At 39.3% G+C, this 25,760-nt stretch overlaps 1 protein-coding gene and 1 long non-coding RNA gene across 2 annotated transcripts; both read left to right on the forward strand.

The window, feature by feature from the left end:
- Positions 1-966: 966 nt before the first annotated feature.
- LOC124142039 (baculoviral IAP repeat-containing protein 2-like) lies at positions 967-4,562 on the forward strand. The gene is made up of 3 exons (XM_046510285.2): positions 967-1,231; positions 1,429-2,238; positions 2,723-4,562. Exons 1-2 carry the CDS (start codon positions 1,033-1,035, stop codon positions 2,214-2,216), a joined length of 987 nt encoding a protein of 328 aa, XP_046366241.1. The 5' UTR covers positions 967-1,032; the 3' UTR covers positions 2,217-2,238; positions 2,723-4,562.
- A 5,913-nt stretch (positions 4,563-10,475) lies between these two features.
- LOC124142038 lies at positions 10,476-23,007 on the forward strand. Its single transcript, XR_006862121.2, has 3 exons — positions 10,476-10,807; positions 12,078-12,278; positions 21,861-23,007. It is a non-coding gene; the product is annotated as an uncharacterized LOC124142038 (long non-coding RNA).
- Positions 23,008-25,760: the final 2,753 nt, after the last annotated feature.

Raw genomic sequence — 25,760 nt, forward strand, 5'->3', positions numbered from 1 at the left:
CTCAGGATATTTCCAAAGAGATGTATACTTTTTGTAAATATAATTGTATAATTTTAAACACACTTATGTATGTGTCATATTCTGTATGATAAAGATAAGATACAATATCTGAGACATTGCTTGTCAATTACCTTGGAAACAACACTCACCGTAGAACAATAAAAAATGTTTGAAATCTACACATAAAGGCGGACAGCATGAAGACGATTTGCAGCGGCACGGCATGCATTTGAACATATTATACTTTAACTGAGAGTTTTCCAGCATGTCTATAAAGCAGAAATTTAAGACGGCAACAATATACACACACAGTACAATATTTCTGCATATCAATAGAATATGCACACTGCAGGACCACAAACATGGACATGATCATAACTAAAAATATATTAAAATAAAACAAAGGTGCTGATGCGGTTTATAGAATCACAAAATAATTATGCGAAAAGAAATATAACAAAAGGCTAATACACATAAAAACATAAACGAAAGCTGTGCAGACAATTTACATACAAGGGTATAAACCCAAAATGATTTATCAAATTAGACGATCCATTTAAAGTGACACAAATACTGAAACTGAATAGAAAAGTACAGATTTTTGCGATAAGAAAAGATGAAAAACATCAACATAATATTCAAGAATTTTAGCGTGAGAAAGAAACCAGGTTATGAAAATAATCAAAATAGTATAGTAATATAAAATAACATGTTTAATCGATGAACTAACTATGTTCATCTTCAATCTCTATCGATATCCGGATTTGTTTTCTGAAGTCCCTAAATTTTCAGTATCAAAACATCCACACAGTCAACAAGGAATATAGAAAATGTTGTCACTGTATCATACATAAGTTGGGACTTCCCCTTCTATTTATACTCATTATTGGTTTTCCCCCGTTTATTTATACAATGCAATCACGTGTTTCCGGCGTTATGCGCATTGCTCCGACGCGAGTATATATTGAGGTTACTGGTGGTATCATTACTTGGGCGCTGTTTCACCGCAGTATATAACCCGGTTTTGTGGTTATGGGAGATTTGCGCGAAAGAGTAGAGGCTGATGGGGCACCAGCTATTCAACCTCAAGTTACCCAGACTGCTCGATATGAACCCACAATTGAACCAGCAAACGACGCGGACAAACTCCGACAAAGGCTGAACACGTATGCACGATGGACAAGTCAGAAGAGCGCATTGCAGCTGGCAACTTCAGGATTTATATACACAGGTATTATACACAACTATATGCAAATATATATACATACTACTTCCGACACAAATTATCTTTGCTGGACTTAATTTATTTTTTATATTAATAGTTGTTATGCTATCAGCAGCTGATCAGTTGTGATCTGGATTTTTTTATGATTATTATGCATTGCACTATTTGAGGATGCGTTGAGAATTTGGATATATCTTGACTAGGTATCACGGACAAGGTCGAGTGTCAGTCTTGTGGTATTCGGCTGTACAACTGGCAAGATGACGAGGATCCTCTCCAAGCACACAAGAAATATGCCCCGGATTGTGAATTCATGACCAAGAATTTCCCCCAGATAAAAGCACCCCCGAAACCAACGAAGATCCTCACAGTGAAGTACTCCCATTACTCTGATTATGAAACGCGCCTGAGGAGTTTCGACTCGTGGCCACTGAAGTGTGTCGCCCAAAAACCCGAGATGATGGCCAGGTCAGGGTTTTTCTACATAGGGTCAGCTGACCGGGCAAGGTGTTTTCACTGTGGTGTGACATTGAGAGACTGGGATACGGACGACTACCCACCATGTGCACACAAGCAGTGGTCTGAGAACTGCCCTTATGTTCAGCAACTTGATGTGGATGGAATGAAAAAAGAAATTGAAGAGTGGGAAAGGACTGACAAATTGAGAATTCAGTTTGAAAATTCAACTTTTATCGATGTTAATTCCAGCAAACTTAACAATGTGAATGTTGGTTGCTACGGTGCTGGTGACATCACAGTTGACGGTGTTACAAGTGGTGCAGCGGCCAATCCCCAAGTCCACTCCCAAGTTTCAGATCCTTCTAATGACGATTTCGGAAATAGCCCCGCGATCCAGGCGGTCGTGGAAATGGGTTATTCTCATGACATGATCAGGCAAGCCATAGCCATTAGAAGGAAAAATGGAAATGGGGATTTTCCCGATGCGGTTACACTCTTTCAAGCAATCATGGACGTTGAAGACGGAAGGTGAAATCTTCATGAAACACACCACGGTAAGCACCAATGATAGCAAGGCTAGTTTCCGCGTGACTAAATACATATCTAGGTGTCTGTCACCGCTATCGACTTCAGCAGGCAAGTGTGTCAGCGTATGCGATATCCGTTGTGACTCACACATTTTGAACTCATAATGTTATACCACGGTGGTAAAGGTTAGATAATGAAATTGCTTGTGCTCTATAAAATGTTTCACAGTCTTACGGAATATTAATGTGCTTGGTGTTTATGGAGGAAGTTAGATAGATCTATCTGTTCAACATATTAAGGTCACAAATTTTGTAATTGTTCAGACATCCTGATTTCAAGCAGATACATTCTCCTTACCTGTACAGTTTGTTGTAATCTACACTGACGAGAAGCAGGATATTGTCTTTGCTTTGGTTAATAAACATTTCGTAAATTAAATATCTTTTATTTACGCCAATTAAATTATTAGTGAAGCAAATAAACATAATATTGTCTTTTCTAATGTTTCAGTTCCCATTAACCAGGACCATTCCACAAACCCACGTGGACCGTGCGAGATGGTCCTCCCAGAGGTTGGTCCAGGTGGCTGAAGACAAAGGGCCACACACACACGGAATTTAAACTTGAACACTGTTCAATAACTGAAAACTTATTATATGTAGTTCAAGTTCACATTTGGTATCGTTCTTATGGCTGTGCATTGCACTGTTAATTATTATAGATTGGCGCTTACATTCGTCACATTTAATAGAAAACATCTAATGGGTTATCCCGAATAAACATTCAGTCATTGAATAGCTTTGTGGGAGGGAGTTAGAAAATAACTTGAGAGTTAAACAATACCAACAGTTCTATGACCAGTGTTAAATTGGTTGTTTGATAGAAGCTATTCATATGAGTTAACTGTTTGTTTAGTGACGCGGGTTTGTCATAGAGACAGTTTAACTGATCTCACAAACCAAGACCTGACTGACGACTTAGCTCAGTCGACCCACACATACAGTAAACTACGTTTATAACGAACACGCTTATAACGAACTGTTCTTTTGGTCCCATCCATTTGCTGTATATATGTTGTAAATATGCTTATAACGAACTAAATTTAGTGGTCCCTTTGAGTTCGTTATAACCGTAGTTTACTGTACTTGACTCCATGGACAGCTACACACATTTGTCCACAAAATGGTCATTTGGCCTCTGTACACCTTATCAGTATTGTTAACCACGGTGCTTTCACGCATAGCGATAAATACAACAAAGTTGCAGTCATCTGCATAACATGTACACATGTATATTTGTAGAATATCAAATATATACTGTGAAACCTCGTTAATCCGGATCGTACCGTCCCCAGTAAAATCATCACGATCAAAGACTCGTAAGTGGGTTGGAGCGTCCTACTGAACTAAATATAGACGTTTCCGACAGTCATCTCACGGAATAAATGGTTTCCAGATTAAAGGGTACGGTATCACAGTTCGCTTAATCTCCGTATAACTGGAGCTTAAACTAGTACACAAGAAAAAAGGTTATTATTTGTGTATAAAGTCTGTGTGTAATTTCATGAGGGTGGTTCGGGATTGGGGACAATTACAGGTAGATTCTGTGTAATTATACATTGAGGTCCGACGTTTGTGTTCTTTTGGGGTTTTTTTCTTACGGATTTGGGGCCCAAAATTCAGGGTGAAGTGTTTGTTTTTAAGATTATCTTGTCAACAGGCTTATATATATAGATGTTTAATAAATTTAAAACTACTTTCCAGAGTGACTTTGATGAAATCTATGATATAATCATGGGGGAAATCGTGTATGAAAGGAGTTTAACAGCTTTTTAGCAATACCGATGTGAAGAACGCCTAGCCATTGTTACACTTTTTTCGTTATATGAAAAATATGGATTAAGAATCCGGCTAAAGTGACCGACCATTTCGTACTCAGGGGGGCAGCTGAGATTTTGTATATTGCGTAAATTGAAAAAATATTAACCTAAATAATAAAGCGAAAAAACATTTTTTGTGGCCATCAATTTTTATTTTTTAAGTCTGAACCATAATCATTTTTTCAAGAATTTTCTGGGACAAATCAAATGGCCGGTCCTAAAATAAGTAACATTACAAACAACGGTATTCTCATCGTTGTTGAATTGCATCTATTGTTGATCAAGGGATTACTAAAGTATTACTATTTGTAAACTGGCTTCTCACCCCCGTGATGAATATCATAGATTTCACATTTCCCCGATGTGGATTTTTATTTTATCCTTAATTAGAAAACATGTTCAGTACACATTTTCATTTGTTGTAATTTATATTGATTGATATGTACAGCTTAAAATAAAAAATTCAAATTCTATGGTGTCATTATGTTGAGGACGGCGGTTTGGTAACTCGTCGCACGTTCTGATTTAGGTGATGCCGGTGATTGTCTTCAGCTGGATTCATCGTCAGCATTAGGGTGGTCGGGTAGCCTAGTGGTTAAAGCGTTCGCTCGTCACGCCGAAGACCCGGGTTCGATTCCCGACATGGGTACAATGTGTGAAGCCAATTTCTGGTGTACCCAGCCGTGATATTGCTGGATTATTGCTTAAAGCGGCGTAAAACTATACTCACTCACTCTTCAACATAACCGTAGGACAGTGTCACACGTTCAGTTTTGTCTCTTCAATGTCCAATGTTGACACGAAGGCAAACATCATTTCAGAGATGACATGCATCAACCTCGTCAGCGAGCCTGACCACCCGATCCCGTTAATCGCCTCTTGCGACAATCATGGGTTGCAGAAGCAAATTCCGACCCTGATTTTCACAGGTCTCCAACAACACAGGCGACTAGCGGGACCGGGTGGTCAGGCTCACTGACTTGGTTGATGCATGTCATTGCACCCAAACTGCATAGATCGATGCCGGTGATGTCATTCACTGGATTGTCTGGACCAAACTCTATTATTTACAGACCTAGCTGTAATATTACTGAGTGTGGCGTTACATTTTTTTTAAATAATGTAAGTGTTTATGCAGAGCAGTCTGATTTATATTTTACAACATTAGGTGATTAGGCGCAAAGTAAACATAATGTATTTATGTTTTTGCGGAAAAACAATGTGTTTCATTTCCGACAGAATTTGAGACGTGACGTTTCCAGTAGTAACACGAGAGTTTGATAATCGATATTTGGTTCAAAGGACATGTGGCAATAGATTCCCCGTATGATGATCTTAGCTCTAAGAGTGTCGGTACAATCTGTATTTTCACCGCCGTTCCACACAGCCATCTAAGCGATACGACCGTGGAAAGTCACTGTTGAAGTATCGTCTTAATGCTAATATCGTTTTGTTGAAGAATATCGTTTCTTCAAAGAAATTATTTCTTTCAGTGTTGGGCATGATTATACGTTTGACAAAAAGTCATTACTGGTTTCAACCTGTTTCTGTTGCGTTTTGGAATTACAAGTTTATTGTCTGTTTTTTTGCTATAAGTTTATGACTCAAATTTGGCTATTATGAGTCTGATGTAGACCTTTGTTTAAGGTAAAGGTGTATATCCCTAATGTTAATTTGTTACTGTTGCATAGTGAAAAAGATAGCTTCCCCTCATTTTGCGACCACCTAATGTCTAGAATAAGTAAAGCAACCATGCGTATCGATTGAGAGAACACAAGCAGACAACATGGGTCGTCTCAATTATATATTAACTTTAGACTTCCAAAGAACTATTATATCATATACAGCTACCATCTTATATACTGGAAAATGCCATTAAATATAATTTCAAATATTTGTGCTCATCATATTCATATCAATTCTATAATTTTACGATCATCGCATGGTTCGAAGAACGATTATGCGCAAGGTCGTGACTCGACATTCACAAGTGCATTTGACGTTTCAGTGTTTATATACATGTCAGTATTTATATAATATCAACGATTACTTAGTACGTGGCCACTGCCATTTTAAATTTAGTCCATTCATTCACATCTTCAGTAAGCCTGGGTTGAGTGTACCACTAACTGCTGTGAGCTTTTGACATGACCCACGTGCTTGTATAAACACAGTAACTAGTATCCCCTTGCAGTGTGGTGGCCAAGTTAGGATAAATCTGATTGGTTAAGCCCGTGCCCCGGTCTACAATTATTACATTCAATATTATAAGTAGCACGAAGTCTTCATGAATTCAAAGCATTCCTCGTGTCCATTAAGATACCTCGGATTGGATTCTCTCGGCGTTAGCTTTCCTCTATCTTCATCACGACGGGGCGGTCGGGTAGCCTAGCGGTTAACGCGTTCGCTCGTCAGGCCGGAGACCCGGGTTCGATTCCTCACATGGGTACAATGTGTGAAGCCCATTTCTGGTGCGTGATATTGCTGGAATATTGCTAAAAGCGGCGTAAAACTATACTCACTCATTCACTCTTCATCACGAATGGCTGTGGATATGAAAGTGGCTACAACTGTTAAATATTGTTGGGAGTTGAAATGTTTGGAATGAAGCCGGGTACAAGTTGACTCATTTCAGATGTTGGGCATTTAACTTGGACTTCTTCAATGTCTCCGGCTGACGGGTTGATGAAGGCTCAACGTTTCATTGACTTCACTCGACTCGGTAGAATTTTGTCAAGGTGTGATGCTGCCATTGTGCCATACTTCCTGTCAACGGAGATTTTATTCCGTGGTATTGATATTCCATCTGCAGAGGACTTGTATGACCAAAGGTAATATTGTGTCGTTCTTTATATGTATATGAGGCACGGGTGGCCCAGTCGTTTAAGGCGCTGCAATTCGCTGTGCAGAGTTGCGTCCCTTGGGCACGCCAGAAACCTGTAATTGTAGGTTCGAATCTCGGTTCGTTACTATTGTTTCTAGGTTTGTCAGCACCATACCCGTGTTTGTGGATTTTTCCCAGTGGTAAATGTCTGAAACCTGCATCACTTGGGGCTTACCGCCCACAATTAAGCTGATACGCCGTGATATAAATGGAATACTGTTCAAAGCGGCGTTAAACCTAACTCGCTCACATACATGAAAACCGCGAACCCAGTCGTCTGTTCGCTGTAACTCATGAACGTGTGTGGACCCATTTAACCTACAATGGGTTTAAGTGTACAGTAGACGTATGTGATCACATGACACTACCATTATGAAAACTGGTTTAAGGTCTCTATAAACGTGTGTTCGATTCCCCGATTCTACCTCATTATGAGTCTAGGATAATTGAAAACATTTTTCCTTGTGAAAGTTAACTTGAATAAGAAATGAATAATCATATTTGCCCCCCTCCCAATTGCGTGGATCGATGCTCATGTTGTCCGTCACTGGATTGTCTGGTCCAGACTCGATTATGTACAGACCGCCGTCATATAGCTGTAATATTGCGGCGTTAAACAACAAACAAACAAGCAAAAGAAGAAAACAATCATTCTAAGAACCAACTACGTCAGACTCAACCCCCAACTATTTTATATTGCTACAATCAATGGCCCCTCACTTGATGAACTTATGCGCATGACACGGCATCTGATGTGGATCTATTTTTAGAATTCTCGGCTTTTCCAGTCTGATCACGGAAAGTTACCGGTCACAGTGACCTGGCTTATATTACCAAGGGCGTTTTGTGACCTACTCAACCGGCTGTGCATTATATAAGAGACCTTATACCGACATACAGTATATGTTGCGGTATATGGTCCCTGGTTATATAAAATTGACCGTAGAAGATTGTTGTGAGACTGTCACGTCATTGTGTTAAATATATATACATTGATCCTAGGTGTGGTCACGTGTTAAGTCACAAAGATGGTATTGACATTTCACCCACCCTTTACGTTTCAACTACACGTTCAGTGGCCCATCCCACATCATTCATGGGCTTGGCTCAAACTGTAAACAACATGTTTTCGAATTACCGTCGGTATGCAAAGGTACACACATTACTAAAACTAACAAACTAACTTTTGTCCGAGAAATAAAGTTTTTTAAAATTTAAAATATGTATCTTTAAAATAAAAACTAAAATCCAAACTGAACTCAGCCTGAACATGCTTAATTTCAGAACTGAGGCAATCTAGACTTGCCAAATCATTCTTGACTGGATTCGCTTACAAATGTATTCTCTATAGGGCCAGGGGGACATACAACAGTAAACTACGTTTATAACGAACACGCTTATAACGAACTGACCGATATAACGAACTTATTTTTTAGTCCCGACTATTTGTTGTATAAATGTTGTTTATATGCTTATAACGAACTACGGTTATTACGAACTAAAAATAGTGGTCCCTTCGAGTTCGTTATATGGTACATATAGCTTGAAGCTTAACCGATGTCATGATTTGTTGTGGATATAAGTTTTGGTCTTATATGAGCGCATTTTAAAACCAAATAAAACACCGAGGACTTATTCATAATCGTTTCTCCTTTGTTTCTCCTGAGTGAGAATCGTGTAACGCCGCTTTGAACAATATTTCAGTTATATGACGGTACCTCAGCTTGATGTGGGAGGAAAGCCCGAAGTGATGCAAGTCTAAGAAAAATAATCAGGGCAAACTCAGGGAACTCGAACCCGCCAGCACAGTTTCTGTATGCCTCTGAGAGGCAACTCTGTACAGCGAAAAAAATCGGACGACTAACTAACCACATTTACTGGGAATATGGTACAAACCGGCAATATATAGGAACACGAATTTTTCAACCATCGATTAGGGGAAAACGTAAGAATGTAAGATTGAACATAGAGTATCTCAACTTGTTTACCGAACTGCTGGAGAGGGATTTCTTCGCCCAGACTTGTCAACTCTGTTCCATTACAGCTGAATGCACGTACCATTGACAAAAAACACATATATCGGCGTGAGGCGTTTATGGAGGATGGAGCACTACAAGCAACACCCACCCTGGAAGTACATGTACCGGCAACCATCGTCAGGAACAACAATCAACGCCACTAGCACCAACTCCAGTCAAGCTAAGTAATTTACCCCCGTATCTGCTACCATATTCCAGTGTAAATGTTTCCTGCATTAAATTTGTTTGATGGATTCCAATCTGGTTTTCGCCTAGTTTATCAGGGACTCCGCCTGTAGCGATCTGCGGGTCACTTGTCGGTGTGGGAACCTCAGTCACAATCCATAGCCGAGTCCAAGCTGGACAAAGAGACCTTGCATTCGTCACCGTTCGCCCCTTTCCGTAACCCGCAAGAAGACTCGTCCCCCTATCGATGAATGACAAACCAATCAGAATACGCGCACGATTTCAAGTTCTTCGTCAAAGAATCCCTCAGAAATAATTTTTGATTTTACATACATCTTGCATCTAAAGATATACCCAAGACACATTTACATGTGTTCAATCGTACTGTATAATTCCGCATGTCCCAATGTGCTTTAAATTGCATCTGAAATATATATAATATATGGGGAAATATATGTTAACCATTAGACAACGAGTTGACAATTGTTTTAGGTATTCCCGTTTGCGCTAAGACGGAACCCGTTTAGAAAAATTGCCATGAGAGGGGCACGAGTCGCTATTCGGCTTGTCCCGGAATAACACGAGTTGGTCACGAATGAGAGACCTTGTTAGGTGGGATTGCTCGGCCCTACTACGACCCACCCTTCGAATATTTGCAAGTGTCGCCGATTGGCTTGGTCCTAAAGAAGCAAAACATCACATCCGCCGATAGGCACCTTGTGGATAACTGTAGGTTAATCCACCATCTGCATTACGTTTCTGGGTCTCGAGATCGATACGATAGCTATGCAGGTCCGCTTATCACAAGAAATAAACGGCGACGTTACCATGGAACTCGGGGGCTTGACTGAAGCAGGTATAAATAAGTACACAAAGCACCAGTTGCAGTCAACGATGGGTAAATCCAACGTTACAAGCAGCGCTATACCGATGGGTCGTGCATTCTACCGCAGACCTATTGACGAGATGTGCAAGGTAAAATCGCTGCATCTTCGAATCCACGGTTGGTACAACAGGACCTATGTGGTTAACATTCCTGTCGGGTTTCAAAGGTATGTGACCGCCTCCGCGCTCTCGTGGTAGAGCGTCCGCCCGGAGAGCGGAAGGTCCGGGGTTCGATCCCCAGCCGCGTCATACCAAAAGACGTTAAAAGATGGTACTTGTTGTTACCCTGTCTGGCGCTCGGCATTAAGGGGCTAAAACAAGGACTGGTCGCTCGGAGTCAGCATGCTGTGTCTGAGTGGGGTATTCATGTTAAACTGCGGCATGGTATCTCAGTGTGCTAGCACTATATAAATCGGCATCAGTCCAGACTAGTACAAGCAGCCACACACACACACACGTGCATGCACGTCGCTATATAAGTGCAATAATCTTGGACGCGACGTTAAACCCCATTTCACCTCACCTCACCTCAAAGGTATGTCAGTGTTTCAGGAAAGTGAGTGGGACGACAATAAAACCCTGCAGCTATGCACGGATGCTGCTTGCAGTGCAGGCTTTGGTGCATATTTTCAAGGACACTGGGTCTCAGGCAAGTGGTCCCGTCATTGAGTTGAGGACGGTACCACTCGGGATATGACATTACTGGAGCTATTTCCAAATTGCGTTGTCTATTCGAATGTTGGGTAAGTCTTTGGCTAACATAAACGTCTTCATCTTCCCGAGGCAAGGGAGTTGTGCTGGCAATTCAAATTGCCCATTTAACTACCTTTGCTAAACTACCCACAAGTCCTGCCTCACCTAGACCTGAACCAAATATTTTCCCACCTATTTAGTTGTGTCCTTTCAGGCCGGTTCGAAGAGGGTGTGTTTCAAATAAAGCTGGAATATTGTTGACTGCCGCGTTAAACAACGAACAAACAAACACAAAATCTTCTGATGGCGTGAACTATATTTGATTGTGTGTCTGATCAGAATAGAAATGATAGATAAATCTAACGTGGATGTTACAACTGAATTATTTTCAATGTTTCAAACATCTATACGTTTTTTCATCTCATGACTCTCACAGGAAATATTATTTGTCTTCATTCTCACTTTTTATGCGAAAAGGTCGCGATATAATGTCCATACCGTTCACACCCAGGGCTCCGCTTCCAACCGGGAACACGTACACCCTGTCACCATTGGCACGACAGGTCGGGCGATTGGGTAGCCTAGCGGTTACAGCCTTCGCCCGTCACGCCGAAGACCCGGGTTTCGATTCCCAAAATGGGTACAATGGGTGAAGCAGTGATAATACTGAATAAAACTTTCATCTACGTAATAATACTTCATCTACGTAAAGGAAACTTTCATCTACGTAAATAATACTTTCATCAACGTAAATGAAACTTTCATCTACGTAAATGATACTTTCATCTGCGTAGAAGATGAAAAGTCAAACAAATCGGTCATTATTAATTAAGCCAGGGATTATATACTGACCCGGAACTAGTGTCGCTTACTTGAAAAAATAATGTAAAAGTACCTTCTATGTAGATGTGATTAGTGTCTTCTACGTAGATGAAATTATCCTCTACGTACATTATACTGTCATCTACGTAGACGATACCTTTTTAGACTGTGGCACTAATACGTATTCATAGATATTTCTAAAGTGGAACCGGCGAAGCTGTCTCCAATATAAATTGGCTCATTTTATTCTCAAAGTTCAGGAGTATTGGACACGCGAAACAAATGCTAAAAAGCATGAAAAGGTACACTCTTGTATTCTTGTATTTGTTATAATGTTCTCTAAATGTCGTTCACAGAGAGTAAAGGTGAATAGTATCAAGGAAGGACTTTCTTTATATTAACAGAAAGTATTTGAGACAAGTGGAATTAATTTCAAATTCTATGGTGTCATTATGTTGAGGACGGCGGTTTGGTAACTCGTCGCACGTTCTGATTTAGGTGATGCCGGTGATTGTCTTCAGCTGGATTCATCGTCAGCATTAGGGCGGTCGGGTAGCCTAGCGGTTACAGCCTTCGCCCGTCACGCCGAAGACCCGGGTTTCGATTCCCAAAATGGGTACAATGGGTGAAGCAGTGATAATACTGGACAATTGCTAAAAGCGGCGTAAAATCATACTCCCTCACTCACTGACACGACAGGTAAGTTATACGATAGCGGTTTCATCAATAGCTGCTGTTATCTATCAATCATTCCATATCATGATAACGGTGTGTATACGTGTACTGGTCGCAAAGGCTTGTTAAGTAGTAATCAATTGTTGGTTCGTCGAGATAAGCGTCGAATATGCATGGTACTTTAAATTTATATATATCTATGTCTTGTTTATCATATAATAGATAGGGTTTATCTTGCAATAGATAGTGTTACACGTGTAGTGAAATATTAATAAACATGACGTCCTGAGCCGATTAGAATGAAAATGGAGTCACCTGATAGGAACTACTTTTAGTAAACTTTTTACATCAGTGTATTGCATAAACTATTGCGTAACATTCACAAGAAGGTTTGGATAAGGGCTTTGCTTTATACTGTCCTGTCAACGCTCATGATTGAAAAAATCTTTGGTATAATAATTTTTCATTAATGGGTAGGTCACCTTTAGCAGTGTATTCATACACGGTTTCTCATGTACTTCAGTACATAACGCCATCTTAAACATTGATTATCATATAATAACGAGAGTATTACCCGCGTTTGTTCCTGCTTCATAAGTATTACATCAAGCAAATAACAAAATATGTAATATGCTCGCATACTTGTTCCTGATACGTATTCTTTATGCTACGGAAAGATTTAGTAAGTATTTTATATATGGTATGCAGTTCACGATTCTGGTGCGCCCTATGTATCAACGTATGATAATCACGTGTCATATGTCGACCCTTATCAGGCAGGTTATAGTTACAACTCAGTTTCATGTTTGTTCAAAGGGCAGGGGACACTATGTGGAGATATTTATAGAAGCGTATTAGTGCCACAGTCTAAATTATTTTTATCATCTACGTAAATGATACTTTCATCAACGTAAATGAAACTTTCATCTACGTTAATAATATTTTCATCGACGTAAATGAAACTTTCATCTACGTAAATAATACTTTCATCAACGTAAATGAAACTTTCTTCTACGTAAATAATACTTTCATCAACGTAAATGAAACTTTCATCTACGTAAATAATACTTTCGTCAACGTAAATGAAACTTTCATCTACGTAAATAATACTTTCATCAACGTAAATGAAACTTTCATCTACGTAAATAATACTTTCATCAACGTAAATGAAACTTTCATCTGCGTAGAAGATGAAAAGTCAAACAAATCGGTCATTATTAATTAAACCAGGGATTATATACTGACCCGGAACTATTTCGCTTACTTGAAAGAATAGTGTAAAAGTTCCTTCTATGTAGATGTGATTAGTGTCTTCTACGTAGATGAAATTATCCTCTACGTACATTATACTGTCATCTACGTAGACGATACTTTTTTTAGACTGTGGCACTAATACGTATTCATAGATATTTCTAAAGTGGAACCGGCGAAGCTGTCTTCGATATAAATTGGCTCATTTAATTCTCAAAGTTCAGGAGTATCCGTGACACGCGAAACAAATGCTAAAAAGCATGAAAAGGTACACTCTTGTATTCTTGTATTTGTTATAATGTTCTCTAAAGGTCGTTCACAGAGAGTAAAGGTGAATAGTATCAAGGAAGGACTTTCTTTATATTAACAGAAGGTATTTTAGACAAGTGGAATTAATACCATCTGGAGTCGCAAAACCTCAAAGTGAGTGAGTGAGTTGGGTGTAACGCCGCTTTTAACAATATTACAGTTATATCACGGCGTGTGGGCTTAATGTGGGAGGAAAGCCCGAAGTGATGCAGGTCTCAGACGTTTACCACTTCGGTGAAATCCACGAACACAGGTATGGTGCTGACAAACCTAGAAACCCACAATCATAGGTTTCTGGCGTGCCCAAGGGACGCAACTCTGCACAGCGAACCGCGACGCCTCAGACGACTGGGCCACCCGCGCTCTCCTTATAATGAAACAAGGAGACTTCAGTCCACCAGCGGAAATATCGACCAGTTCAAGTCAATGGATCGTTTAAGAAATACGATCGTGTGTGGGGGGTGCAGCATGAGTTGGAGATATAGGGCTTATTCAAAACTTAACGGTTGAGGGTCTACTTGTAACCACATGTCGCATTCAGTGGGTATTCCCACAAGCAATATGTGTCAAGGTCATGTTGTGTTGACGTGGAATAAGCAGTTGTCTGCACAGCGCATTGCGGCGCCTTAGACAACAGGGCCACCCGTGCCCCCTCAAAACCTCAAAGGATTTCCTTGAATTGCTGCAGTCTCAGAAAAGAACCAAGTTCAATTCTGTCAAAACGTTTGATCTTTCTACTTCCTAAACTTCTATCCCACAAAACAAACTTAAAGAAAAACTTTATTCCTTGATCCATGGGGCATTTATAACTAAAAAACGCGGTGACCATAGATAAAGTGACGTATCTATATTCAGAGGTTCAGGACAATTTGTGACAAATGAAAGCAAATGTCATCTGAAGGTAACTGAGAAAACAATATGTGAAATGCTGGACTGATAACATCTGTGTAAATTTTCGGGGTAAGACATTGAGGCAAGACGTAAGCATCCACATATGCACCAACTGTTCTCCCCTTCCTGCTGATATGTTTCTTTGTAGAGGGGAATGTCCGAGTAACTCTCCATTCCTTAAAAATAATGGATCAGAGGCCCATTATTTTTAAGGAATGGAGAGTTACGAGGATATTCCCCTACTTAAAACTCATCCCTACTTTAACACTTTGACAAAATATTCTGTAGTTGAAAATATTTGAAAAATTCAAATGCTGCTTCAAGATAATGTACAGTTGACAAGAAACTCTCCATTCCTGAAAAATAATGGAGCGTTCAAACAATAGAATGACGTCACAGATGTGTTTTAAATGCAATTGAGTACTAGAAAAAAATGAGTACTAGATAATGGAAGTAACTACTTTTTTCGTTTATTTTAGTTTCTTTTCAAACTTTCAAACACGATTTCAAACTTAGCCCTTACATGCCTACATGGTTAGAGGTTACTTGTGCTTTGTTCTGTTAGTAAAGTCCAGGTAAGGAAGTTACTCAACAAACTAAGTCACTTGCTTGATAACGGTGTTAGAACCTACACCGAAACGTCGCTTCTAATTGTAATAAAGAAGTTGTTCATCGATGAATCTTATCCTTACTTATCTTTTCAAAATTTGCTGCGAAAGCTAGATTATAAATATTAATGAAACGGGATGTTTACCATTGAATATTACACACAGACAGACAAAAAAAACATTCTACATATCTTACATATTATATTCAGTTATTAATTCCTTCAGCAAATAAAACGTACAGCGTACCTACGAAACCAATTTAATCTTGTAGTAACCAAATTTATAAGGACTACAAAAATCCGTCATTCATGATAGCAGTTTATATGTGGAGTCAACTTTAATCAGTTGTAAAAGGAGCATGTTGATGAGAAAGTAAATATTCTACATACAAGGCTCAACATGTGAAGATCTTAATTTACAGCAAGATCGGGTGGTCAGGATCGCTGCTTTGGTTGTTGCATGTCATCGTATCCCAATTGCGTGGATCGATGTTCATGATATCAATCACTGGATTGTCTGGTCCAGATTCGATTATTTACAGACCACCGTCATATAGCTGGAATATTGCTGAGTGTGACGTTAACTAACCCCCCCCCCCCCCAAAAAAAAAAGAAGTAAGAAAAGAAAAAAATACCTCGCCTGTATACATACTGGATGCTTGTCGTTTCTACTTTTACCAGGAGTGAGTGAGATGCTTTTAACGCCGCTTTGAACAATATCTCAGTTATATGACGGCATATCAGCTTGGTGATAAACACAGTTTCTGTATGCCTCCGAGGGGCAACTCTGTACAGCGACTCAATTTGACGACAAACAAACCCACCCCAACCACATGTACTGGGAATGTTGTATAAACCGGCAATAGAAACACGAATTTTCCAAAACGCGATGACCCTCGAATTACCGAAAGTATGTAAGACTGAACAAAGCGTATCATAACTTGAGATCGGGTGTTGAATTAGTTCTTTTCAAAACCAACCATGCACGCCAAGTCTGGCGCTTTTTGTGTACATAGATACTGGTCAGTCCTCTACAAGGAAGTAAATTTGAATTTCTTAACCCACTATAACGTAGTAAGGACCTACAAGACTCAACATGTCGACTTATTCAAATTCAAATTTTTCAGAAAATCATATATGCAATTCGACTCTGAAAGTGTTTTACGTCATTTCCTCAAATGTGATTACATTGATCTCGTCGATTTAATTGTTTTTAATTTGGCATACAATTTGATCTTAATAGTATTCTTTAAACTCAGACGAGAGTGTCATACACTTCCTTTTTGAAGCTGTACAAAATATATTCAGTCGACTAACGGATTTACAACTACTTCATGTCTTACTCAATATTTAAGTTTGATGTGAATAATACGGTTGATTGCATCTATTAACATGTTGATCATTCTGTACTTTTGTAAAGGAAGGGATCAAGTAAGGGCAATCATTCCACATCATGAATACGCTGTATATACGTGTACTGTTCGCAAAGGTTGTTAAGATAAGAGTAAAGTATGCATGCTACTTTGAATTAACACCTCTTATCTGAGGGACTTGAGGTGAACCGTATTTCTTTGCATGTGTTATCATTATAACCTTTAGATTGGCATATATTGTTTATCATCATGTAAATAGAGGTTATCACGCGAGTGTGTTTGGGGATGGTAAATATCCTGCATTAGGAATAAACATTGTATTTAGCGAGCCTTGGCGAGTGTTTATGTGTTTATGTCCCTAGTTGACTTACTTGACCTTCGATATATGCATCTCTATCCGAATATGACCCCAACGGATATCGTTTATATCCGTTGGCTTTATCCTGCCGAGAAACCTACCCATTATATGATAATAGATAGTATTAGCCATGTGATAAAACATGCCACAAACATCAGATAAATATGCTAACTGGTCTGCTAGCAGGAAAGTTTGCTTTTAGTAAACTCGTTTTTTCAACTTGGTCAAAAAACTAATGCGTTACGTTCAAAATAAGTATGGGTAAGGGATTTGTGGTGTGTGCTGTTCTGTCACGTGGATAAAACATCTTTACCACTCTAGGTTATCTTTTCAGGGGTTCGCTAGTATTGTATTCATACGCAAAAGAAGTAAGAAAAACTGATACCTTTCCTAAGAAATAATTATTATGGTTATATGTATAGTTCATATTTTAATCTATTGGAAAGATGTGAAGATTCTCAACACTGAAAACATGCACCTTATTACTGTTGTCCCCTGCTTCCGCGCATATGTCCCTAACATTGTCACGTATACGTAGATACTCGCCTGCATGTACACCCTTTGCATCAATATTATCCCATTGATATCCTTTGTTTGAGGCTTTTTTCCTTTGATGTTTTCGAGCAGTTATGTTATAAGTATTTAACTGTCTTTTTGGTGTATCCAAGTGCATTCTGCGCGCGTGAGGCTTCCGAATGGATTATCTATCGATCCGCAATGAAGTAACTGAGTAACGCACGGTGGGGAAAGCATTAGTTATCAAACTAACGGCTCAAGAAAATCAAAGGAAACGCCACTCGCAAAGTTTTGAATACACGCGGGGAAAAAGTACAGGATTGGTCAACGCCAAACTGGTTAAAAGTCCGGTTTGAACTCGCCTTACAACAGACCACTGCTTATTCCACGTCAACACAACATGACCTTGACACATATTGCTTGTGGGAATACCCACTGAATGCGACATGTGGTTACAAGTAGACCCTCAACCGTTAAGTTTTGAATAAGCCCTATATCTCCAACTCATCATCCACCTCCCAAACACGATCGTATTTCTTAAACGATGCATTGACTTGAACTGGTCGATATTTCTGCTGGTGGACTGAAGTCTCCTAGTTTCATTATAAGGAGAGCGCGGGTGGCCCAGTCGTCTGAGGCGTCGCGGTTCGCTGTGCAGAGTTGCGTCCCTTGGGTACGCCAGAAACCTATGATTGTGGGTTCGAATCCCGGTTCACCCAGATTATGTTTTTAGGTTGGACATTGTCAGCACCATACCTGTGCTCGTGAGTTTCACCGAAGTGGTAAACGTCTGAGACCTGCATCACTTCGAGCTTTCCTTCCACACCAACATGACACGCCGTGAAATAACTGTTCTTGTCTAATATCTGGCGTTTACCTTTATATTTGACGTTGTGTTAAGGATTATTGCACTTGTATAACGCTGCACGTGTGTGTGGCTGCTTGTGCTTGTCCGGACTAATACCGGTTTAATAGTGCTAGTCCTCACAGTATACTGACTCCAAGCTGAACAGTCCTTATTCATCCCATAATGCTAAGCGCCAGACAGGGTAACAACAAGTAGCATCTTTATCTTTTAACGTCTTTTGGTATGACGCGATCGGGGATCGAACTCACGACCTTCTACTCCACAAATGTGTTTTTTATTTTAACATGATACACACACGTAAAAACCACTTGTTGAAAACGCAACATTGTTCAATGGACTGACAAGATGAACATGTAGCAGCATGAATAAAAAAAAGTCACGTAAACTTTATTTTCCCCTCCATGTTACTGAACGTTAAATATGAATAAACCCATGGTGGGTTTGGTGAGTCTACCTATGGTACACATGTGGTGGACATTTCCAAATTTGACGCCTCAGTGACAAAAAATTATGTCCGATGCAATTCCCTATTTTGACTTGTACTATCTGTTCCCGTGTTTTTTTAGGTGAACAGTTGACATGCCTTTGCAGGTGTACTGTGACGGGTGCCACCGATGGGGCAGGATACGCTCACCTTGTCGCGAACACCTGGTATCATTACTATTTGATAGTGATTCATAGACACATGCTCACGATATAATCGGAATAGTACAATCGACTCTGCTTTCTGGAGAGATTTCTATTTGATATGGAAAGGGTTTTGGCACTTTATTTATTTGAATAGCTGGATCAGTGCTTACTACGCTCTACTAAATGGTTTTTGTTCAACTATACATCGTTTTCATTTAATAGAAATATTTTGCCATTTGGCCCATTGAAGATATGTTTGGCGTTCTTCCAGTGTTGGACATTAGTCCAGATGTAACAGTTATACCTGTATGTACTTTCAACGTCACCTAACGCAATCATTCTCAATCAACCACATACCTATTCAGCCATATGAATTACACATGCCCATTTGTCTGTACCAATATGTTCTATATAAAGCAGGTGTTCATGTGTATAGACAATGGAATAGGGTGTGAATTCTCATAGCATTCGATTAAACATTGATCATACGAGGGCGGTTCTTCCAATGGTACTCTTTGATTCACGGATCAGTTACATTTCAGAACGAAATGACTTGAATGCCCATTGGGGCAATGCATTGAATTTGTCTCTTTGCAGTCGTTGGGTATTGTAATGTGACATTCAAATGAAAACCATTCTAGCAGAAACTGACGCAATGTTCAAAAATAGTTTTCAATGCATAATGCTACAACAGGTGTTATATGGCAGTGTATTTTATTGTTTAACAATGTTTGTGTTGAGATTTGGTAGACGCTCATTGCATTGTGTTTGGACAGTGATTAGTCGTCAGGAGTGTAGTACTATTTAATGTAAGCAGTCGTCAGGAAGTTACTATATAGTGATGTGTCACGCGCTGGGAAGGAGCTTGGGTGGTGTGGTGTGTAGACTTCCGGTTCGGTATACCGCGGACGGTGATAGTATGTTATAGAAACATGCGGTATGTTCAAGTGCCTCTAGACTGGTGAGGGCACTATGTAGAGATGTCCAGTAGCTTATCTATCCTGTATATATAGTGGGACAAGAGCGTGTTTACGCATATCTCTATATCGCATCGGAACCAGCTTTCGTTTGTGGATCACTCATCTCCTCTGAATCCCTGCCAAGACCCGTCTCGGAAGCTTGACCGCTGTCGGAATATATATTATTATCACTGACATTTGCTATCACCACTGTATGTTTGTATTTGATACTGACCACTACCATCATATTATACTACATATTGCCATTGAATATTATTCCACCACTCTATAGTGTACTGCCTTTGTAATTGCTGTGCAGTAATTTGTGTTGATTTGTGAACCTTGTTAAATTTGTAATACATTTGTTGATTGTATACAACTTTTGGGTTTTACACTAAGTTCTTTTACGTACAAATTTCGTAACATGTTGTTTCAATTCGGTAATTACACGTTACACAGACATATGACTCGACTGAAAGACTTTGTTCATCCTTTTCTTCTTTGACAAGATTAATATAATTACATTCACAAATAGGTATTCTCTTTCAGGCAAATATTTGTACAAGTATTACTTGTCCCCAACAAGTGCAACTGCACCCACCCCCCACCCCGGCTGGCTACGGCACTGTTCTATATAGTAGGGTTTTTCATTAGATAGGCACAAGCCACGACAAACATATTGTACAATGGCAACCATCAGAGCGTGTGGAATCTGTTGGCTGAACATCGTCTGCCACTTGTTCACTATAACCGTCGGAGACTCCGTACTCACTACAATACCCTGCATACTCCTTCTTCAGGGATATGATGACCGTGTGTGTGTGTTTGCATGCATGTGTGTGTGTGTGTGCGTGTGTGCGTGTGTGTGTGGTATTATAGTGCGAGCTCACATGCCGCAGTATAACACGAATACCCCGCCCAGACACAGTATACTGACTCCAAGCCTACCAGTCCTTCTTTTATCCCTTTAATGCCGAGCGCCAGGCAGGGTAACAACAAGTTACGTCTTTTGGTATGACGCAAACAGTGATCAAAGCACCGACATTCCGCGATCTGGGCAGACGCTCTATCAAGTTGACAACGGAGGCGGTTTGATCCAGTTCTGACTATGGGCTAGGGTTTATGTGAGATCGAACAATATCTCCTTGGAGATATTGCTTTCCAGATCACTCTTTACACTTGGTAAAGTGTAAAATCAACTGAAAATAAAACATGTCATACAATCAACTTCATGAGTGGTATAGCTTCTTCTGTTCCTCTGTTTACTGTTGACTTGGTTGATGCATGTCATCGATCCCAATTGCGTGGATCGATGCTCATGATATCAATCACTGGATTGTCTGGTCCAGACTCGATTATTTACAGACCGCCGTCATATAGCTGGAATATTGCTGAGTGCGGCGTTAAACAACAAACCAACCAACCGTCGTATGGTTTTAGTGAGGCGTATTGTTGTGAGGTGTAAGGCAACGCTAACTATTCATGCAAATTGTGTGAGTGCCGGGTGCTACCGGTAGAGCAGGACAAGATTTGCCTTTTCGCGAAAACCCGGTGTCATCACTGATTTTTAGTGATCCATTCATACAAAGTTCCCCACTATTCTGCCTCTTGCTCCCAGTAGAGTCTGTTTCGTCGGATAATCGAGACGGTGTTGACGTTCATATATACTGTGTCTGTGTGAGGTATCGATGTTAAACTGCGGCATGGTATCTCAGGTGGCTGGCACTTTGAAACCGGCATTAGTCCGGATTAGCACGTGCCCGTCGCTATATAAATGAAATAATCTTGAACGCGATGTTGTGTTTGCTGTTCAACTACATACAACTACATTCGATTATTTATAGACCGCCGTCATATAGCTGGAATATTGCTGAGTGCAGCGTTAAACAACAAACCAACCAACTACCAACCTCGGCGGGATACGACCTTCACGCTGCGTCCTGTACTTGGAGATTGTGGACGTCACCTTTATTTGTACTTGGTTTATCTGTACATTATTATGATAAAATTGTACCAAGTTCGTTGTAGATCCTGGAGGTATGTGCGTTATGCATGTGCCTGATTTCAATATACATTATACATCTTTTCCATATTTGACTTAATGCCTAATTATATTTACTTTATTTAAATATGTTTAAATTCAAAATTGGGGATATACACAATGATATGCATTTTATCATAAACAAGTTTACATTCGAAACATGTTTAAAATCTAAATTCTAAACATGTTTTACTTCTAAGCATGGTTGGAATATGGGGATGTTTTAGATTTTTAGGTGGTGTTTAGGCTGTGAGACGATAGTTTGTTTTCATACGTTTAGACCCAAAACGTGTCCAGACAGAAGACACCAAATATGTATTCCGTTTAGGATTTAAATACATTCCTGCACATGCTTAGATCTAAACATGTCTTGTATGTGTTTACATTCTAAACAAATTTCGTGCAGTGTATGTTGACGAAACACATATTTATTAACTTCTTGATATATATCAGACGGAAAGGGATTTTCATGATGCAAAAAATAGCTGCTCCATGTGATGTGCGTGTGAAATGTTCGTGGATATATTTATAGCTTCATGATCCGCGTTATAAATGTCACGAGAGTTCTAATCAGAAATAGATTAGGTTGTCAAACCGGGTAACGAGGCCTTGGTGAAACCATGTTTTGCCTTATTGACTACCAACACGGACACTTTATCTAGAATACAGACGTAAACATTGCATGGTAACCAATATGCAACGAAAGTCTGTGTTGTGCAAGATAATATTTATACAAAGACAGTGCAGAGTAATTCATTAGCACGTTGCAGAGTGACAGTCTCTTCAATCTTCATTCTGCCTCTGAATCAGTTAACAATGTCATATCTTGAACATGTGTCGTTAACGTTTCAAATGTATAACGATCTGCGCAAACCTTTTAAAAGTATAACGATCTGCGCACGTTCAGCTTCCCAAATTCGGATGTTGGCTGCATAACTCTCCAACAAGGAACAATGCTATGTGACCAACATTAGGCGAGCTCCTGCCTTGTTTTCTCAAATAAATCAAATTATGATTCATAACAATATACCATGGAAAGTCCAAAGAGAATAATGTCAGGATAAATCCCTAAATATCGATATATTATTTGGTTTCGTGTTTTTATAGTATTACCGGATATACATTTACCCCGACGCGAAATAGATGTAGCCTAAATGCATGAAAATAGGTAACATGATCATTAACGTTCAAAACGATGGCTAATGCACAGGTACGTTTGATTTTCATCGACTCTGTTCGTGGCGGCAAGCATCTTTACTACAGTGGTCATAAGTATCGTATTAACAAGAAGACTGATGAGAAGACTTATTGGAAATACATGCATGATATATGATATGTTATACTATACTTGTTATATACTGACTTTGTTGCCCAGATTAAATAGTGTCCTCATTTCATTGGTGTTTTCTTTGTAATTAACAAGTACCGGGAAGGCGATCATCTGCCATAATAAGAATTTTTGTGATTACCGGGAAGGCGAACGTAATTTCTAACTCTGAGGGATTGATTTTCGCCTTCCCGGCCCATAACCAGTATGTCAATGGGTATTTTGCGACTGGCATCCGGAATATTTAACCATATAGCTTCGATTCTTACCCGGATTGTAACTACGTGGTTAAAACTCAATGATGACGTTTATCGCTAGAAAAATGAATATTTCTTAAAAAACGCACTTCGCAATTGTCTGAAAGTAATATTCCTTATCAGCTGAATGGCTTATTTTTACTCAATAAGTATTGATTGATCCTCGCGATATTACGTCATTCAGAGAGGGTGACGCATTGCACGGTTGTTTTCTTGTATGAAAAGGACATAAAACGCGACAGGGACATTAATGATGATACCATGAAAATAAGAATCGAAGACTTGATGACTAAGTTACGATTCTGGCCATTTACGACCACACGATGTAAGATATGAAAATATGTGACAAAACCCCGGAAAATTGATAAATATATGTCAGTAATCATTACAATGATCTCATGTTTATGTAATACCATACTCGTGCTTTGCTTTCACCACGTCATTAAACCCTCTCCTACACATGCTCTTCGTAAAAATAGACTTTGTAAAATACATAGATAGAGAATATGTACAGAGTATTAAAACAGTATTAACAGTCATCTTAGAATGTTGAATCATAAGTACGTGAATGAAACCGAAAGAAAGATTATGGCTTAAAGGAAGGTGTCACTATGTAAATCCATAGCCCTAAGCCGCCCCGTCTAACACCCGACTGTCTGACACCATACTCGTGTTCCGAGTCTGACACCCAGCATTCTGAGCCACGTGCATATAGATAGATAGATAGATAGATACGGTTGGGTCAACTAATGCCTACTGCGTTATACAAACCCATTTATGACTCAATGACTTGTCTTAGCAACTGCCTTCAACCTTGAAATAAAAGTGGTATAGCCCTTCATGTTATTGTAGACATATGCCTACATTTACACTTTTCATTTTTTGGTATTTCTGTCACCATTTCAGACACTCAGTATCAAATATAAGATTTCGCGAGAATTCAAATTTTTATTTTGTTTACTGTTAAGTTATCATCACAGGTTATAAATGTAGATACATGTATCTATATTGTGTAATATTTTATCAAATGTTTCTCATTGAGAAGAATGCGAAAACGTAGTATACATTTATTGTCCCTTTAATACATATCTTTATGTCATATGTCACTAAATTTATCACACATGCGACAGTTATAATCACTAGGATAACTTGACTAAATGTCCAGCAGAACTAAGGAATTCAAGAGGAGTCTTCAATCCCGCTGGTCCCTGGGTCTGGACAACCTCTGGTCAATCTCAGTGTAAATCCTCTTACCAATTTGTATATTGATCTAAGTTTTGGAAGTAGATTCTGTCAGATTGTAATTCTCGCCTCAGACTTGGTTGTAGCGATCATAGATATGAAAGACATATTTCTGACAATGCAGCATGTTCTTGTGGATACATATACGAAAATGTATGGCACTATTTCTTTTCCTGTCCCGGTTATAATGATGTAAAAAATGATTCATTCTTCTAATTTGAGGGAGTTGACCTCAATACTATTGAATGGTAATGCTAATTTTACAAAAACTGCAATCAGAACATTCATACATACTTTATTCCAAAAGGTTTAAGCTAACGTGAGACTATGAATCCCGCTTATATATTGATGTTTCTACTCAATACACCAAACTGTTGTCCCTGACCACTTGCTTTTGTTAATGTATTTAGTTCATCATCATGTACTATTTTGTACAATTCCTTAATGAATATAACTTGTACTGGAGAGGTATTAACATAAACCTTGGCTAGGTTACCGATCCAGATTCACTAAATAAGACTATGTTTAAATCAAGTCCTCTTACGGAGACCATAAGCCATCTGAGTTAACTTGTTCCTCTCCTTCTTTTCCAACCTCTGCAGTACACTGACCAGAGCAAATATGTTGCGGTGTGCCCTCTTGCACCATGTTCACCATGTTCGTCTTGTTGACGTCACGGTCTGGTTGACGTCACCGGCTTGTTGGCGTCACGGTCTTGTTGATAGGCTTCACTGATTTAAACTGATTTGAACCAAGAACTCCACGACAAGCATTTTATAACATATATTTACTTCTCCGCTTTAAGTAAAGAAACCAAAATTCTTATTTCTCCCAAAACTTCTCCCCCTCTCCCCCTGATGTTGCTAGAATATTGCTA

The sequence above is a fragment of the Haliotis rufescens genome, unplaced genomic scaffold, assembly GCF_023055435.1.
Source record: "Haliotis rufescens isolate VD_foot unplaced genomic scaffold, xgHalRufe1.0.p SCAF_81, whole genome shotgun sequence".
Lineage (NCBI taxonomy): Eukaryota > Metazoa > Mollusca > Gastropoda > Lepetellida > Haliotidae > Haliotis > Haliotis rufescens.

Excerpts from the sequence above, each read along its gene's own strand:
- LOC124142039 (XM_046510285.2), top strand. The coding sequence starts at position 1,033 with ATGGGAGATTTGCGCGAAAGAGTAGAGGCTGATGGGGCACCAGCTATT. Across the intron at positions 1,232-1,428 it reads TTCAGGATTTATATACACAG|GTATCACGGACAAGGTCGAG; the intron begins GTATTATACACA and ends TATCTTGACTAG.